The sequence below is a fragment of the Lepidochelys kempii genome, chromosome 4, assembly GCF_965140265.1.
Source record: "Lepidochelys kempii isolate rLepKem1 chromosome 4, rLepKem1.hap2, whole genome shotgun sequence".
Taxonomy (NCBI): domain Eukaryota; kingdom Metazoa; phylum Chordata; order Testudines; family Cheloniidae; genus Lepidochelys; species Lepidochelys kempii.
This window is the reverse complement of record NC_133259.1, coordinates 62375041-62394946: the sequence shown is the minus strand read 5'-3', so window position 1 is coordinate 62394946 and position 19906 is coordinate 62375041. Positions and strand designations below refer to the sequence as shown.

The 19906-nt window shown below is 42.4% G+C and overlaps 1 protein-coding gene across 6 annotated transcripts in view; it reads right to left on the bottom strand.

Moving 5' to 3' along the window:
• Positions 1-19906, bottom strand: part of RXFP1 (relaxin family peptide receptor 1) — a 91145-nt gene that overhangs the window by 57323 nt on the left and 13916 nt on the right. For 5 of the 6 annotated variants that reach the window (XM_073341463.1, XM_073341464.1, XM_073341466.1 and 2 more), the window contains exon 2: positions 9262-9417. In XM_073341463.1, the coding sequence (XP_073197564.1) occupies positions 9262-9417 (156 nt within the window). Of the gene's footprint in view, positions 1-9261; positions 9418-18714; positions 18732-19906 lie in introns of those variants that run through there. The other variant, XM_073341468.1, reaches the window with a different exon arrangement.

Below are 19906 nucleotides of genomic sequence, written 5' to 3'. Positions count from 1 at the left end.
GTGGGAAAAGGAAGGGCGAGGCCTTGAGGAAGGGATGGAGTGGGGGGCAGAGCCTGGGCAGAGCTAGGGGGAGCACCTCCCGGCAGATAGAAACTCAGCACTTATGTCCCGGGCCCCTCACCCCCTAGGGATGGTCCTGTATGTCTCAGCTGGTCCCTGATTTGTTTTGATGAAATAGGAGAACAGATTTTCTACAAAAGTAGACGTACCCCATGTTCCTTTGTTCTGACCCATCAGGAAATGTTGCTGCTTCTTTAAATTGTTTTAAAGTGAATTTAATGTTCATGAAAGGTGCCAAGTTGATAACTCTGGATTTCTTTATCTACTCACAGAACACGTATTGCACAGGTGACTGCAGTGCAAGTTGCCCTACACTTCATCATCAATATGCATTAGCTCTGAAAGTTCATCTCTGAGTGTCTCACCTCTAAGAGTGAAAGAAAAGTTCACACTCGCTTAGCATTTAATCTTTGGCCTCTCTGCTGAGAGTGCCTATAGGACAACTTATTCTCAAGTCAATTTGACAGTGAAATCTTTTCACACCACCTGTCTTGTCTACAGTGCAGGGAACACCTTGTATCAGTATTCATATTGTTCTTCTTGTTAAAGATTTTTTTTGCTATGCTGGTTCTCATAACTGAGTTCTTCAGAGCATATATTAATTCAAACAATATTTCTATTTTCAGCCTTTTGGAAATAACTTTTTATTTATTTGTTTCAATTTTGAGTGAATTTCATCCTCCTGTATGTAAGAAGCAAATAGCACTGTGTTATGGGGTTCTCACTCCCTGCAGGAGGCACCTTGTCTTGGCTGCTCTGAGGATTAGCTTTCTTCCAGGTCCGATGCCGCCAACTGCGGTTTCTCCACCCATTGTTCTCTCTCACTCTGTAGCCCTTCTTTCATTCTAGGAATCGTAGAATCATAGAAGATTAGGGTTGGAAAAGACCCCAGGAGGTTAACATAGCCCAACCCCCTGCTCAAAGCAGGACCAATGCCAGTTAAATCATCCGGGCCTTAAAAACCTCTAAGGATGGAGATTCCACCACCTCCCTAGGTAACCCATTCCAGTGCTTCACCAACCTCCGAGTGAAATAGTTTTTCCTAATGTCCAACCTAGACCTCTCCCACTGCAACTTGAAACCATTGCTCCTTGTTCTGTCATCTGCTACTACTTAGAACAGCCTAACTCCAACCTCTTTGGAAACCCCCCTTCAGATAGTTGAAGGCTGCTATCAAATCCCCCCTCACTCTTCTTTTCTGCAGACTAAATAAGCCCGGTTCCCTCAGCCTCTCCTCATAAGTCATGTGCGCCAGCCCCTAATCATTTCCATTGCGCTCCACTGGACTCTCTCCAATTTGTCCACATCCTTTCTGTAGTGGGGGCCCAAAACTGCATGCAATACTCCAGATGTGGCCTCACCAGTGCCGAATAGAGGGGAATAATCACTTCCCTCGATCTGCTGGCAATGCTCCTACTATATACTGTTAGCCTTCTTGGCAACAAGGGCACACTGTTGACTCATTTCCAGCTTCTCATCCACTGTCATCCCAGGTCCTTTTCTGCAGAACTGCCGCTCAGCCAGTCGCTCCGCAGCCTGTAGCACTACATGGGATTCTTCTGTCCTAAGTGCAGGACTCTGCACTTGTCTTTGTTGAACCTCATCAGATTTCTTTTGGCCCAATCCTCCAATTTGTCTAGGTCACTCTGGACCCTAACCCAACCTTCCAGCATATCTACCTCTCCTCCCAGTTTAGTGTCATCCGCAAACTTGCTGAGGGTGCAATCCATCCCATCATCCAGATCATTAAGGAAGATATTGAACAAAACCGATCCCAGGACTGAACCCTGGGGTGCTCTGCTTGATACCGGGTGCCAACTAGACATCAAGCCATTGATAACTACCCGTTGAGCCTGACAGTCTAGCCAGCTTTCTATCTACCTTATAATCTATTCACCCAATCCATACTTCTTTATCTTGCTGGCAAGAATACTGTGGGAGACCATATCAAAAATTTGCTAAAGTCAAGGTATAATATCACGTCCACTGCTTTCCTCATATCCACAGAGCCAGTTATCCCATTATAGAAGGCAATCAGATTGGTCAGGCATGACTTGCCCTTGGTGAATCCATGTTGACTGTTCCTGATCACTTTCCTTTCCTTCAAGTGCTCCAAAATGGATTCCTTGAGGACCTGCTCCGTGATTTTTCCAGGGACTGAGGTGAGGCTGTAGTTCCCCGGGTTCTCTTTTTTCCCTTTTTTAAAGATGGGCACTATATTTGCCTTTTTCCAATCGTCCGAGACCTCCCCCAATGAGTTTTCAAAGATAAAGGCCAATGGCTCTGCAGTCACATCAGCCAACTCCCTCAGCACCCTTGGATACATTGCTTCCGGCCCCATGGACTTGTGCATGCCAGCTTTTCTAAATAGTTCTTAACTTGTTCTTTCACCACTGAGAGCTGCTCACCTCCTCTCCATACTGTGCTGCCCAGCGCAGCAGTCTGGGAGCTGACCTTGTCTGTGACGACAGAGGCAAAAAAAGCATTGAGTACTTCAGCTTTTTCCACATCATCTGTTACTAGGTTGCCTCCCCCATTCAGTAAGGGTCCCACACTTTCCCTGACCTTCTTGTTGCTAACATACCCATAGAAACCCTTCTTGTTACCCTTCACATCCCCTTGCTAGCTGCAACTCCAGGCAGCCTTCCTGATTACACCCCTGCATACTCAAGCAATATTTTTATACGCCTCCCTAGTTATCTGTCCAATTTTCCACTTCTTGTAAGCTTCCTTTTTGTGTTTAAGCTCATCAAAGATTTCTCTGTTAAACCAAGCTGGTCACCAGCCATATTGGCTATTCTTTCTGCACATCAGAATGGTTTGTTCCTGCATCCTCAATAAGGCTTCTTTAAAATACAGCCAACTCTCCTGGACTCCTTGCCCCCTCATATTAGCCTCCCATGGGATCCTGCCCATTAGTTCTGTGAGGGAGTCAAAGACTCAGCCTTCCAGACAGGTCACTATGTGGTTTCCCCTTTCGGGCTATAGAGTCTCACTAAACCCAATGTTCAGGAAATGCCACTCTGTCAGTGGCTAGTAGGTGAACCCAGGCCCACCCACTACTCCGAGTTCTAGCCCAGGGAACCTATAACATGTGGCCAAAGTCTGTTCAGTGCTGCTCATTTTTTACAATTTTTTTTTTTTAGAAGCCACCTCACCAGTGGCTTCAAGCCACTATTTCCTAGGCTGCTTCCTGCCCACCGGCTCTCTTCTCCACCCTTCCATTTTCAGGGTAGGCCCTTACCTCAGGGCCAGGCTCCTACTCCTCCTACTGTGGGTTCCTTCCTTCTCTCTCTAATACACCAGAGAGTGGCTGCAGACTTCTTCACTGCAGTCCTTTCCATTGCCAGCTTTCTGACTTTATATTAGCTCAGCCTACACTTGCTCAGGTGAGCTTCATCCTCCAATCAGGGGTTGTTCCTCCAGCCTAATCCCCTCATATGGGGTCTATCACACTAATTGGCCTTTTCTCAGCTTTCTTAACCCTTTCAGGGCTGGTGTGGGGGTGAATGCCCCATCACACACAGTCTTGAGCCAGGTACAATACAAACACATCCTGTGCAAGATTCTCTCATACAAGTCTACTAAAACATCTGTAGAAGAGTAGACTCATCACTAGAGCACCTTCTTGTGGCTGAGCATGGTGTAACAGGCTCCTTCCTCTCTAAAACCTGCTGCTAATGGTCACTCCAGCCCTCTCTGTCTGGAAGTCTCTCTCATTGTGACTCAGCCCTCGGTCTAGGTCACATTTTCGTTCCACACTCTCCAGGATAACAGAAAGTTTGACAAACAGTCCAGTGTCCTCATAAAGGTTTTCAGCCCTGACTCTGGGCCCATGATGTTCACACTCTTCTCTCAGGGCTCCCTGTCATCCTTGTCCCCTTCTCTGGTCTCATACTACCTCATCAGTGGCTGGTAAGAAAACTAGGTCCATGCTCTACACTGGGTTCCAGTTTAAGGACTAGAGAGTCAAAGTCTGCTCTGTCAGACTCCTCGCTGCTTCTTCCTGGGACTTCTTACCATAGCCTCTCTTTTAGGCCTTCTCCCCACAACTTCTCTAGGTTCACCCTTCTCTCAGGGCTAGGCCTGTTGGAGCTGTCCCCTGGAATCCCCCCCTCAACAAAATCCCAAACTAAATGTACAAATATAACCCCCATTATACCCTCCCTCAGGCTTGAACTTTCATTCCTCTCAGTTGAGCACTTCCAGGGCTCTGAAATCCAGATTAGCAGGTTTTACCACTAGAGCCTGCTTTCTCCACCCCAGTGACTGCTCTCTCTCTCTCCTGGCCTCTTGCCAGGCTATTCGATTTACAAGAGGATCCCAGGCCCAACTTTCCCTCTAAGCTTTCTCCTTGACACTCCCATCCCAGAAAGTGACTGCAGAGCTCTTCACTCTCCCTGCAGCCCCTTTGTGTGCCAAACTTCCTCTGTTTAAACTTACCACTCAGTTCCTTTCTCAGATGGGACTCATCTTTAATTAAGCCTGGCCTACTCTCCAATTTCAGCCAGATAGCGTTGCCAGGTGGTGGCCCATATTAACGCTTTCAGAGCCTGTGTGGAGTAAACACCTCATCACAACACCCTACACCTGACCCCAAGCATCCTTATTATTCTAATCCTGGAGTCTCACTTAAGCAGAAGGTTTCCATCATATCAAATGCTGCAAAGCTGTGTGGACTATGGTGAGATCAAATTTATTTTCAATTGTGAATAGGATTTCAGTACAGATGTCCGAAGGCACACTATCCACTGTACTGACTAGCTCCCATTTCTTAAACCAGTGATTTGTGACCACATACACTAAAACATCACAGTTGTTAGTGAACCGCATGCATGCACATTTGGGGAGAAAACACACTACCTTGATTTCCAAAATACAAACCTCTCCCCTTCCCCCCGCCCCCAAAATACTCATTGGGATTGGATAGATGAGTTAATTTTTGTCATAGATTCACAGACTTTAAGGACAGAAATCATCTAGTTTGACCTCACCTAATTACCTCTGTATTGAGCCCAATAACTTGTGTTTGACTAAAGAATATCTTCTAGAAAGACATCCAATCTTTATTGAAGACATAAAAGAATGGAGAATCCACCACTTCTCTTGGTAGTCTAGTCCTTGCAGCAAGATCAAGAATATTTGTTAAATGAAAATTCTTTTTTTAAAAATGCTCTATTTGCATACTCCAACTCACGTTTTATTCACATTAACATTCTGCAAAGTGACATTAACTAGGCAAAAAAATTCACCTCTTCAATGAGTCAAACCATTGCCAGAGTACTTCACTACAGAAGTCAGCCCTACTGATAACTAAGCGGTGGGTGCACCTGAAAAGGTTCAGTGGTTTTGTTTGGTTAATGCTGACTAAAAGGTTACAGAAATTATCTGAAATTTTTGGGTCTGTAAAACTGGATGGTATTTTTGTGAGTTTTTCCAGGACTTTGCCTGTTCAAGTTCCACCAGGAAATATCACAGGGACAACTTTTTCCGTGGTAGAGTGTTTCAGACTACCATGAAGAAGTCGAAGTGAAGGCCAAAAAAAAAAAAAAAAAAGGAGGGGGAAGAATTGGGGGAAAAAACGGCATCTGAATTTTCTTAAGCTTCAGCAAGGAGTCTAGTTTGAGTTTCAAGTCAAAGATCTGAATCAATTGCTTTCTCACTTTATTTTTTAATCAACATTATTCACTTATTACTAATGATATTCACAAGTGCCTAGGTACAGCATGTATAATCCCCTTATACGGCAATGAGGCCAGGCAGCATGAAATGATATTTAAGGCAAGAAACACTGAACCTCTCCCAAAGCATTCAAAATATACTGAAGGAACCATTCTATACCATCACTGGGGAGGAGAAATGGTTTAATAGGTTTTTTCCCCTTTAATTTCTGCCCAAGCTACTTAGTGACCTTGTGGCCCAGCCAGAGCTCCATGGCTTGACCAAGCTCTATGCCTAAGGAGCACCAGCAGAATTCCGATGAGGGTAGCCTCTCTCAGCAGCAGCTTCACAGAACTGCCAACTACCCTCAAAGGGGAATCTGTGGCCCAGATTATAGTCATAGAATATCAGGGTTGGAAGGGACCTCAGGAGGTCATCTCGTCCAACCCCCTGCTCAAAGCAGGACCAATCCCCAACTAAATCATCCCAGCCAACGCTTTGTCAAGCCTGACCTTAAAAATTTATAAGGAAGGAGATTCCACCACCTCCCTAGGGAACGCATTCCAGTGTTTCACCACCCTCCTAGTGAAAATTATTTTCCTGATATCCAACCTAAATCTCCCCCACTGCAACTTGAGACCATTACTCCTTGTTCTGTCATCTGGTACCACTCAGAACAGTCTAGATCCATCCTCTTTGGAACCCCCTTTCAGGTAGTTGAAAGCAGCTATCAAATCCCCCCTCATTCTTCTCTTTCGCAGACTAAACAATCCCAGTTCCCTCAGCCTCTCCTCATAAGTCATGTGTTCCAGTCCCCTAATCATTTTTGTTGCCCTCCGCTGGATGTTTACAAGAAGGATGCGGAAAAATTGGAAGTGTGGGGCCCAAAACTGGACACAGTACTCCAGATGAGGCCTCACCAATGCCCAGTCTCACTTACCCCAGTTTTACCGTGATATAACTCCATTGACTTTACTAGAGTTCATCCTGATTTATGTCAGTGTGATCAAGATCAATATTAGGCCCTGTGACTTTGCCCCCACTGCCATGCACAGCAGTGGGAGATGCAGGAGAGTGACATTTGGGGAGGTTGACATTCATGCATGGGGGAGTGGATGCTCCCTGGCTGATTGAGTGAAAGTTAGGCAGACAGTGATGGAGCCAAATGACCTTGCCTAGAAGCATCATTTCTGGCTGTTATGGACAGGACATAAAGGAATACGCACCCAAGAAAATCAGTTCGGGGCAAAGCAACCCAGCTGATCACCCAGTTGAGTGTCTTATAATGAACTGAGTGATCTCCAGCTACCTCAGGCTTCCTAAGTACCTGTAGTCTGTTCCATATCCTATAACCCCAGGAAAACAGTAGCCTCCACAGGGTCCTCCTGAGGAAGAAAGTGAAGATTATGCAGAAGGGCAGAGGGAAGGACGACAAATTTACGTGAATTACCGCAATGCTTTTGCACTCTGAATCCCGATCACACTATATCCAAGTGGACACTGTTTGTTCCTGGTAAGCCTGACTGAATAATCTCAGGATGTGAATAAGGCAGGCTGTCCCACAGTTTCTATATGCATTACCAAAGGACCTTCCAGGCCTTCCTCTACAATTATATACATTGACCTACAAATTCTGAGTAACTGTATTTGAGAAAAGAAGAGTGGATCTTATGAACCCTTCAGTTCTGTAGTCTTTTTAAAGAACTATATCATGTCCTGTGAAAATGAAGTAAAATTATGCTTTTCGGTCCATAAGTATTGTGACAGTGCCCCCCCATAAGGCTTTATGGAAATATGCTTATGAATGTATATATGACATAACTGGAATATGTTGTATGGTACATATGCCATGTAACATATCTCTGTAAAGGTTATGATCTACTGAATACATTCCTCCCATTTGTATGCATGTATCATTTTTGTACTTGAAGTTATGAATATTGGCTGTATACTTGCTTGATTTTTAAGTAAGCTTTGTAAGGCATTTGGTCAGCTTCTTTTGAAAGGAATTTGCAAAGTTAAGTGCCCAATCAAGAAGCACTCAAGGAACAATGCGTCTTGAAATGCTCCAATCCACATAAGAAGTCTACTTGAGGACGTTCAAGGTAGCATGTGAACCATGGCTGCTACCTGTAGTTCTGAGTCATGCATGGACATGTGACTTGCCCATGTGACTCCAAAACTCCATCTTGGAGCTGGACTTCGCATAGGAGAGAGGAGGGGGTCTCCAGCCACAAGAGAAAGTCTATTTAAGCCCTTGGGAGACCCCTCCACTTGGTCTACAGCTGGCTAAAGAGAGAGCCTCTCTACCCCCAAGGATATCTGAAAGAAACTGGAACCAAGGACAGTAACTACAGGAGGTGTGAGCGATTGCTGGACCAGACTAGAAGGAGACTAGTCTGTAAAAAGAAGCTTACTGGATGAGGATTTTATCTGTATTCAGTTTTATTACTGTACTAGACAGACTTGTGTATTTTATTGTATTTTGCTTGGTAATTCACTTTGTTCTGTCTGTTACTGCTTGGAACCACTTAAATCTCTTAAATGATTTAACTGGGAATTGGTCCTGCTTTGAGCAGGGGGTTGGACTAGATGACCTTCTGGGGTCCCTTCCAACCCTGATATTCTATGATTCTATGAAATCCCACTTTCTGTATTTAATAAAATCACTTTTTACTTATTAATTAACCCAGAGTATGTATTAATACGGGGGGAGGGGAAACAGCTGTGCATCTCTCTCTGTCAGTGTTATAGAGGGCGAACAATTTATGAGTTTACCCTGTATAAGCTTTATATAGTGTAAAACAGATTTATTTGGGGTTTGGACCCCATTGGGAGTTGGGCATCTGTGTGTTAAAGGCAGGAACACTTCCTAAGTTGGTTTCAGTTAAGCCTGCAGCTTTGGGGCATGTGGTTCAGACCCTGGGTCTGTGCTGGAGCGGACTGGCATGTCTGGCTCAGCAAGACAGGGTGCTGGAGTCCCAAACTGGCAGAAGTAGTCTTGGCACATCGGGTGGCAGTCCCAAGGGGGTTTCTGTGATCCAACCCGTCACAAGTGTAATGTAAATTCAGGAAGTGAATATGTCCACTCTTTGTCAGCATGGCTTTCTTGCTTGCAATGTAATGTGTGTGAGTGTGAGTGTGTTCTTTCTTCTGGATGTTCTACACTATGGACTTATAGTATAGACTAAACTGAATTTAAGGTACTTGATCTTTATTATAAATCTTGTGGTGTTATCATAGCTATTCCATAATTATCTTTGCTTTTTGTATCAAAAGTTCAAATCAGAAGATAAAACTGGAAAATACATCAAGATAGACAAAGACTTGCTTCTCTTCCTAGCAAATGAGTGATGAGTTGGCTGTATTTATCTTAAGCAAACATCTATGTTGTTCTGCTCTACAGTATATTTAATTTTTCTACAGTTCCATTAACTTTGACTATTTATTTAGCCTCAACAGTATTTAAGTTTCACTTAAAAGAGGCCCTCAGGATATATGTACTAGAAATGAATTTAAAAAAAGTCTTTATTAGCTTACCACAGTTGTCTTCATCAGCCTGGTTCCCACAGTCATCCACACCATTACAGTGAAGAAGTTGAGGCAAACACTTTGTTATATTGCCACAAGGGAAATATCCAAGAGGGCATATGACTTCATGTCTAAAATCCTGATTTTCCAAAGTACAATGGATAACTAATAAAAAACAAAACAAAGAATATGCTTTCTTCACACATATGCTTTCTCCTTAGCTGAATTATGCAGTTGTATTTTAATGTGAACCTCCAAATTAGTACACATATTAGTTTGTTTTGTGTGTAATTGTAATACTCTACCACCAATGTTAACGGAGGAGGAAATATTCATGTGTCACAAGGTAATTAAAATTACAGAGAAATTTCTTCCCCCCAACAGCCTAGGGCATACTGAAAACACTAGGAAGAGTACAAGCAAAAAGTGTCCTAGAGCCCCTATCTAAAAGGATAGTCTCCTGTTGTGCTGGACATTAATTTGTTGTAGCAATACACCAGATGAGCTGTGTAGATATGGAAAGCATTAATTTGTGCTGGAACTTCTGCCCCAATAGAAATAAATTAAAGATGCAAGTCAGACTTGGGTTTTATCTAATTTATACCAGGTAAAAAGTGATTATTATAGACAAATGATCAGAGAGCAAAAATATCAAAAGAACAGGACAATGACAAGGCTTGGCTAAATGATAAATAAGAGGTGATATAAATATAGTATTTGAAAGCCGTAAACTGTTTAGTTCCCTTTGGATTGTAGGCCCCCAGCCTTGACATATCAGCTGTGTTGTCTGGCTGTAGAACCTTCCCAATTAATGGCCCAGTCATTAATCCTTTACCTCTCTTCAAGTTGTTTATCCAGAGATGGCTTATCTCTGACCATTATTTTAGTGGCTGATTGCTCTTCCTAGCAGACCCTTGTGAGTTAATTCCATGTAATTAGACAGAATGATATCAAGCAGATAAACTGAGGTACAAATAATATTAATAAAAAACAATAAAGATCTTCCCCATGTTATCCACAGATAGCAAAAGTAAAATCAGGAAAAGACAAACTATGGAAGTGTTCCAGGCAAACCAATAACATCGCTAAGAAAACTCATCCAGAAGGTTGAGGAACATAGAAATTCTACATAATGTTAAGAAACATTAAACATCACTAATATTGTGTCCTGTATATAAACAGTAGTGCTAAATTGATTCACTTTTCATAAGTTAGCTGAATACTTGTGGTAGAAGGAGTTTTAGTTAATAGAAAGTGAGAGTGTGCTCTGGTATTTTGTTCTGTAAGGACCACATACAAGGGAAACTTCAGCCGTAGCTACAAAGATAAGGGAGAGTCTCCCAGGGAAAATAAGATGCAAAAGATCCATCTCTTAACTTTACATATATATTTCAAACATATAGCCTGGTGCTTCAAACTGGCAGGGTCCTCTAGCATAGGAGTTGATCCTGTGCCCACTGAAGTCAACGGTAAAACTCCCATTGATTTCAACGTGGCACACAGAGCCAGATTTTCAAAGGTATTGAGGCACCTAAAGATGCAGATAGGCACTGTTAGAGGCTAGCTGGCCCTTTAAGAGGAGTTAGGCTCAGTCTCACCTGCAACAGGTCAATCACCCTCCCAGCTGGTCCTAACTGACTAGGGATCAGAGGGTCTGGTCTGTTATTGGGTCCATCTGGGGAGAGATCGTAGGGTTATTATAAAAAGTTTGGGCAAGCTCAGCCAAAGGGCGGGTGACAGAATGGTGGCTGCTTGCTCTGTGAGGTCCAGACAGGTTGGGAGTGAAGAAAGGGCAGATCTCTAGAGCAGAAGTGGAAGTGCCTGGTGGAAAGCAGCAGGTAGAAGACTAGTATGTCTCGTGTTTCATCTGGGACTTTGATTAGTCTGGGAGAGAAATGAACCCTGGAGGAACAGAAGATCCTTGGGTTTCTGCTACTGTGGGACTCTGGGAGGGGGAAAAAGCTTCAGAGTCAGCACTCTGGTAAGAGTGGGAGAGGCCCAAGAGTTTGAATGGAAGGTGCAAGAGGGTCTTGTTAACATTTTACTTTAGGCTGCTGAGGAAGGTTGTATTTAATTTGGGGACTGAGTAGCATGAAAGGGGTGTGAATTGTGAGAGTGACTCACATAGAGGCCTGAACCATATAAATCCATGAGAGAGATGGAAAGCCCTTCTGAGGGGAAACTGCGGCAAGGATGTGTCAGGCCCACCTCATGCCATAGGCATGATGGTCTGAAGGCAGCAACCCTGGTACAGACACCTAATGGAATTTTCAAAAGCACCTAATGTCAGCCCCACCACCACCCTCCCATCTGGAAATCCATACAGAATCAGATGTTAGTATACATTTAAAAATGTGTAATCAGTGAAATAAACGCTGCTGATTTGAGTGTGATGCTAAAATGTTTGTTTGTAATATATGCACGTGTACTATGCAAATTTTAACCACCAGCAACTCTTATTTTGAAATGAATTTCATTAAATGTCAAATGCATTTGTCCTAGTTTGTCATTTCTCAAATGCATTTGTCCAGGCTGCCAACTGGATGGGACTCCGCTTCAATGCCAGGAAGTGTGCATCCTTGCATAACGATGGTAGAAGAAGGGATTCGGTCCAGGCGATGTCTTTTCAGATCGAGGATGAATCTATGATCTTCCTGGAGGACGGGCAAGTGTACCAACATCTTGGCACACCCACAGGTTTCCACATCCAGCAGACACCTAAGGATACCATCGTTGAGATCCTACGAGATGTGGCCAGGATCAACTCCTCCCTAGTGGCACCATGGCAGAAGATCAATGCCTTGAACACCTTCCTGATCCCCCATATTTCATTCATCCTGAGGGGATCTGCTGTGGCAAAGGTACCTCTGAACAAGGCAGACAACACCATTAGGTAGCTGGTGAAGACATGGATGTTTCTTCCCCAGAGAGCCATCAATGAACTGGTGTACATCTCGCACAGGCAGGGCGGTGCCAATGCCCTTGTATGGGTGATCTGTGTGATGTTGCGGTGATCATTCACACCTTTCGCCTTCTGACGTGCCTGGACGCCATGGTGAGGAACATCCCAGAAAGTGCTATGTGGGATGTCATCAAAAAGCAAATTGCCAGGACTCCCTCCAACCAAAATGTCACCGCCTACCTGAGTGGTTTGCTGGAAGGTGAATTTGGAGGAGACGGGAGAGATATTGCTTCACTCTGGACTCGTGCCCGCAATGCTACGCAATGACTGGAGAAGCGTATTGGCTGCTGCTGGACGTGGTGCGACTAACGCCAGGAACTGGGAGTCCTGGTGCCACAGGTGAAGAACACAGACCACACAATCCTTACTCTGAGAGCTAGAACCATTCTGGAGAGGACCCTGAAGTATGCCATCTGCTGCCAGTATGTGGAAAACCTGAAGCGGAAGCCAGACCAGGGCAAGGTGTTCAAGGTGGCGTGCAAGTGGGATGCCAGCAACCCCTTCCACCCCAAAGGCAGCTTCACCCAACTTGCTGACTGGAGGTTCATCCACAGGGTCTGACTCAACTGCATTCCGCTGAACAGAGCCATCCGCCATGGGAATCAGGACAAGCGATGTAGGAAGTGTGGCTACGCCAATGAGATGCTACCCCATGTCCTGTGTAGCTGCAAGCCCCATTCCAGAGCTGGCAGCTGCAACACACCATCCAAGATCGCCTGGTCAGAGGCATCCCACCACCCGTAGGGAAGGTTGCCATGAACTCCACTATCCCCAGAACCGACAGTCAGCTGCGACCGGACATGATCATTACCAATGAGGACTGGGAAAAGATCATCATGGTGGACGTCACAGTGCCCTTTGGGAACAGGACCCCAGCCTTCCACGATGCCTGAGCTCGAAAGGTGGAGAAATACACTCCTCTGGCCGACACCTTTAGAGCAAGGGTTACCAGGTTCCACCTTCCTATAACCAGAGTATATATATACACACATTGACGTAGTCTAAACCTATTCCTTTCCTTGGACTTGGCTTTATGGGTAAATCAAATTGCAACAAAGCACAGCCCAAAGCCTAAATGTTCCCCCAAGTCTGGCTGTTTGTAGAATATTCATGCAAGACCTCTTCTGTTCCATTCACTTATTTCTCCTCCTTTACCAGAGAGAAGCTCCAACCACCTTGCTACAATCAACCTCTTTTTTGAGAGTGCACATTGCAGTTGCTGTCCGTGCATTTAATTTTCAATTTATACTTTCAAAACAAACCATCCAATTCTCTTATTTCATGACAAGGATATTTAATCCAATGAAGAATATTGTTTAATTATGAAACACTGGTGCCTTGCAGCATTTGAAATACTCTGCATAATCTTCACTAGCTCTGTTGCATTGCTTGCTCAGATAGTACTGCCGCTTCTGAAATACGTGATCATTTTGCTGGGCTAGTTACATAACACAAGGAGCAAATTTTGTATTCACCTTTTCCTGGATATCATGCATTTACTTCTTTGGGGCATTTCATTCCTGTTCTCAGTCTCATCCTAGATTAGGAGTAAAATTTTAAAAAGCACCTATGTGATTTAGGAGCCCAAGCCCCATTTTCAAAAGCAACTTAGATGCCTAGGAGCATAGGTCTTATTAAACGTCACTTAAGATAATTCTGAAAATTTCCCCCTAAATCGTTTTACTTTAAACATGGTCTTAAAAAGCCAAGACTACACTCACAACTACTTCAAAATTAGAATATCAGAGCAATATTGTCCTCTCACTTCTACACCACAGATCTGAGAATCCAATGTTCTGCTCTTCTTGTATGCACAGAACTCTCATTACTGCACATATAGAGAAAGTCTATTGGAGCTGACCTTCATTATGTGGCTCTGATGGGATAATTTCACCTTAATGTATAACTGTCAAACTTACTTAAATGTTCAAAGAGCAGCCCGAGTTAAGTCCCTGTTTCCTAGATATGTTCAGATAATCTTATATTTTGTTTCTTGTTGTCCCCATTAATGTTTTATTCAGAGGATAAATTCACTGTTCATTAACCTTCTCCGGTGCTCTGGGCTCAGATTCAGAATGCTGTACTTCAGCCTTGCTCCAAATTGCCCTCACCAACCCCAGTATTGCTACAGAATTCAGCACACAAACAACATGTCAGGTACTATATGTGCAGTACCTGAGTGTTTAAAGCCACAGCCAGCAAAAAATGTAAGCAGCTAGCCAACTGGAGTTTGTCCAGATGGAGTAAATTGCAGGATCCGGAGCCTGAGTGACTGGTGAGCTATCAAACACTTTTCCTGAATATGTTCATTTGGTTGAAAACCTAAATTTCAGCCAAAACCAGTTTTAAGAGAATATTTTCAACTAACCCCAATTCAGTCCTTTCTTTCTCAAACCTTGGGCCACCTGGCCCATAGGTTAATATGTCATTGCTGTAGGTCCAGATGAATTGCAATGGAATTTTAGAAATGTGAATATAGGACGATATGAAAGTGTACCTGGAAAAGCTAGAAGAAGCTAAGTTTTACATTTGGCAAACTTTGGAGAAAAAGACAAATACACCTCTACCCCGATATAAAGCGACCTGATATAACACGAATTTGGATATAACGCGGTAAAGCAGCGCTCCGGCGGGGCGGCGCTGCGTCCTCCGGTGGATCAAAGCAAGTTCAATATAACGCAGTTTCACCTATAAGGCGGTAAGATTTTTTTGGCTCCTGTCAAGGTTCCTTCCCCACTCTGAACGCTAAGGTACGGATGTGGGGACCTGCATGAAAACCTCCTAAACTTACTTTTACTAGCTTAGGTTAAAACTTCCCCAAGGTACACACTATTTTACCCTTTGCCCTTGGACTTTCACTGCCACCACCAAATGTCTAACACCGGTATTATTATTATTAGGAAAGAGCCCGTTTGGAAACGTCTTTCCCCCCCAAAATCCTCCCTTACCTTTACACCCCTTTTCCTGGGGAAGGTTTGATAAAAATCCTCACCAATTTGCATATGTGACCACAGACCCAAACCCTTGGATCTTAAGAACAATGAAAAAAGCATTCAGTTTCTTAAAAGAAGAAAAAGTAAAAAAGAATCACCTCTGTAAAATCAGGATGGTAAATACCTTACAGGGTAATTAGATTCAAAACATAGAGAATCCCTCTGGGCAAAACCTTAAGTTACAAAAAGACACAAAAACAGGAATATCCATTCTATTCAGCACAGCTTATTTTCACAAACAGAATCTAATGCATACCTAGCTAGATTAATTACTAAGTTCTAAGACTCCATTCCTGTTCTGTCCCTGGCAAAAGCATCACAGACAGACCCAGACCCTTTGTTTCTCCCCCCCTCCAGCTTTGAAAGTATCTTTTCTCCTCATTGGTCATTGTGGTCAGATGCCAGCGAGGTTATCCTAGCTTCTTAACTCTTTAAGGTGAAAGGGTTTTTCCTCTGGCCAGGAGGGATTTTAAAAGGTGTTTACCCTTCCCTTTATATTTATGACAGCTCCCAAGGACAGCATTATATCGGGGTAGAGGTGTACCTTGAATGGAGGCAGCTCTTTGAAATTCCATTTAACATTTGATGTTTGAGATTTGGGAGCTCTACAAAAGCACCATGCCTGCTGTTTTGACAATCTTACATTAAATATTGTACTTCGGTTAATATAGTGTCTGGAACACAAAAATAATCATGTTTTGCTGTACATATATATCCATTATTGTTTCCCCTTTTTGACCTGAGCAGCTCCTCATTTAGGAGGAAAAATTAGTGATAGGTATTTTTTGGGGGGTGCAATCTTTTGTTTATTTATAAAGATTGTACAAAATCCTGTGTCTCTGACCACAGAAGGAATCAAATAGTAGGAAACAGCTTCTTTTGCTCAAGCACCAAGAACACTCTTTTCAGCCTGCATCCTTGACCCAAAATCCTCCCCCTCTTCTGAGGCCAAACACTCTGCTTGCAGCTGCTTTTTCAGCTGTCTGTGTTTCTCTCTGTGTTCTGCCTTCCCTCACACACATATACCTCGTAAAAATACTCTGCAAAAACTCCTTGGTTGGTTTCCATACTCCTTTTGTCCTAGGTGCAGGCTTAGCCTTACAGTTACGTTAACTGAAGGGTAGATTCACACCTATCAATCTCAATGAGGTTTTAACTCACCCCATAAGAGTATCATCCAGCTCATAAGAGTATATTATGGCGGTGTCAATTTCAAGTTCCATAGGTAAGGCTGAGTTGAATTTTGCATTATGTATGAAGAATATAGTATAGTCTCCCCAGAATTACAGCACTTGCCTCTTTGACTATAGAAATAATTTGTACAGGATTTGCAAATAAATCTATTAATTAGTATAGAAATTAACATTAAACAAAAATATTAATCCCGAAACTACTGGTAATTAGTGGATTTACTTCTTGTGACTCTTTGGGAATCTGTCTACATGAATTTATGAATTCCAGTTGGATTTTATGAACTCTGTATGTTTATAGACTTACTGGTGTCTTTCACTGGATCCTTGCATCATCCCTGGGCGTCTGTCCCTGAATAGAGCAGCGACACAAGGTGGGTAAGGTAATATCTTTTATTGTTGGTGAGAGAGACTCTTATCCACTGGGTTGGAAGCTGAAGCCCATAGAGGATTAGAGAATGGAAAAACCCTGGGAATAGGCCAGAAGTGAGAAATGTGTTAGAATCTGCTATTAAAATGGAGACTCTCTCAAGAAAGTGGGAAGAAAGCAGAACAGAATCAGAAGGCAAGACTGGTCAGGAGGAAAAGGGGTGCAGAAAAATACTGGACTCCTTGGAAGACACTAAGACTCTAAGGATGCTAAAGATTGGTAAGAAAACTGAGTCAGGATTTTGCATGCAGGTGTTTATTGTTCTATCGCTCTTTATCTCTCTTATGTACTGTCTGTCTATGGATAAAGTTTAGAAATACAGTAGAAACTCAGAGTTACGAGCCCCTCAGGAATGAAGGTTTTTCGGAACTCTGAAATGTTTGTAACTCTGAACAAAATGTTGTTCTTTCAGAAAGTTTACAACTGAACACTGACTTAATACAGCTTTGAAACTTTACTACACAGAAGAAAAATGCTTTTAACCATCTTAATTTAAATGAAACAAGCACAGAAACAGTGCCCTTACCTTGCCAAATTTTTTTTAAAAAAAAAAGTTTCCCTTTTTTTTTTTTTTAGTAGTTTACATTTAACACGATACTGAACTGTATTTGGGGTGGGGTTTTTTTTTTGGTTTTTGTTTTATTTGTCTCTGCTGCTGCTTGATTATGTACTTCTGGATCCAAATGAGGTGCGTGGTTGACAGGTCAGTTCGTAATTCTGAGGTTCTACTGTATCTTTGCAAAGTCTCTGTGTTACTTGCTTTAACGATCACAAAGTCCCCAGAGGGTGAAATGGTAATCAAGAGTACCCACACAGATAAAGGTCAGGAGTGGAGGAGTGTGAGCTACTGAGGAGACTGGGGAGGTTAGCACTTGTCTTGAGGTTTAATGCAGCACCGCTCCACATCCAAAGAAGAGATATGAGCACTGGTGTCTGTATTCTGGGATTGTGCCTGAAAGACCAGACACAGAGCTAGCGTTGGGATGTTGTCCAGACTCAACAAACTTAGAAGGATGTGGGATCCAAGGTTTGGGCCTAATAGAGCACTGGTGATCATCCTTTGGGGCAAGCTCAGCTGTAACATTTGTAAATTCTACAAAAATTCATTCTATAACTGAATAACAGAGACTCTTCAAACAGGAAATTCAAAGTCCAGGTTAAACTTCAAAGAAATCTAAACATGTAATAGTTAGAGCACCAAAACGATGTTAACTCTGTCCTGTAAAGACACCAGAGGAAAAAGAAAAAAAGTGAATGTATCTTTAGAAAATTAATTTAATCTTATCTGAGAGTACTAACATTAAAATGCTTTAATCACAACCTTATGGTGATTGCATTGCATGGTATTACTACAGGGCAGAGTTGTTTGGCTGCCCTAAATATGCATTTCCGTACATTAGCATATTTGGATTTCTTTTAAGTTTTAATTTTAACTCCGAATTTTCTGGCATTACATATGTACTTGGTTTTGGAATAACTACAATATTCCTGTAATATATTTACCCTAAAGTACTCTGAACCTTCAATTTTAATTCAGTTTTTGTCTGGGAATGAGTAGATATCCTTTAAATGTATTATTCATTCAGGCAAGTTTAGCTGGTCTTATCACTGCCCTGTCTTAATTTACCTAATCTTGCAATTCTGCACAAGAGGGTGCATGATTCTATTAAATTAACTGCTCTAGTTCACTTCATTATAGCTATCAAAGGACTGTTCTATATTGTTGTTAAACCAAGAACAAGGGAAACATATTTAATTTTAGTCATTTTTATTGTGAATTAATTAGTTATTTTTGTAATCTCATATTTATATCAAGCTTCAAAAGGTAGCTCTCTTGTTTTATAGGTTGTCTCTCATTCACAGCCCATCCAGGATAGAACAGCTCACCTTTGCTTCTTAGTCCTATGGCCCAAAATTGAACTGTTAAATCCCAGGAAACCCTATAATGTAAAAGGAGTACCATCAGGGAACCATATAAATTAACTTTAACAATCTGATCAATATGGCTTTGATTAATATTTTCAAATAGTTGAGATTCATAATGTGTAAAGTTGGGCCAAGAGTGTATATGTCACATATATTTGGCAGAAATGGCCAAATTTTCAAAGGTGTCCTCAAATTTATCCACAAGTTTTGTGGATAAGACAGATGTGTGTCTAAAGCCTGCATGTGCACTCACAAATCAGGTAGACAGAAAGTTAAAAGAGAAGAAGAAGAAAAAAAAAGGACTATAATAATGAGGGACACAAGTACCTAGATACGTAAGAAGAAAGGAGTGAAAAAATGTAGACAAGGAAAATTTATTCAAGGCCTTAGCTGTGAGGACAAGATGTCTGAACTTGATGTGGAAGGTAAATATATACCAGAGCAAGACTTGGTTTTCTCTAGCACTTTTCATCCATGTATTTTGTTAGTAAAATGGTACAGAGCAATAAGATAGTGTAAATGCTACATAGATTGCCCTCTTAAGTCACATGCAGTTTAGCTCTGTGATCACCCTGCATGGATAAAACTATTTCTTCACAATGTCCACAGTGGATTTTGGAGCTTATATTTTCTATACATCTGGCATCAAGTAAATGGAAAATAGGTGAATTGTTATTTATACATAGGACATCCCAGACATGAACAAACATCTTGCCTGCAATGTACATCCCATCTCACATGAGAAAAGACTAACGTACTCAACTAAATATTCATGGCCCTGCACAACTGTACTCTTGCCTGCATCTTTGTTCTCTTGCCTCTTACTCTGTCTTTTGCTGCCTATGCAAACATGATTAAAACAGGGCTTCCCTCAGCCAAAGTGGAGTTACAATGCCTGGATTGCTTCAGCCAAATACCAGAGATAAAGAGGGAACCTCAGTTGGTTCTCTTCTTAGCTTCATCCTTTTTCCTTCAGATTCTTCCTCTCTGACTCACACTTCCAGATTCAGTTCCCAAATCTATACAATATTCCCTGCTAATTGTTCATTATGGATAAATGAATTAATTCTAAACAGCTGGCCTACCCATGCTCCTTTGACATCCTTGTCAGGACAGGAAATCCTGGTGCTTCTTCTAGCTCAGTGGTTCTCAA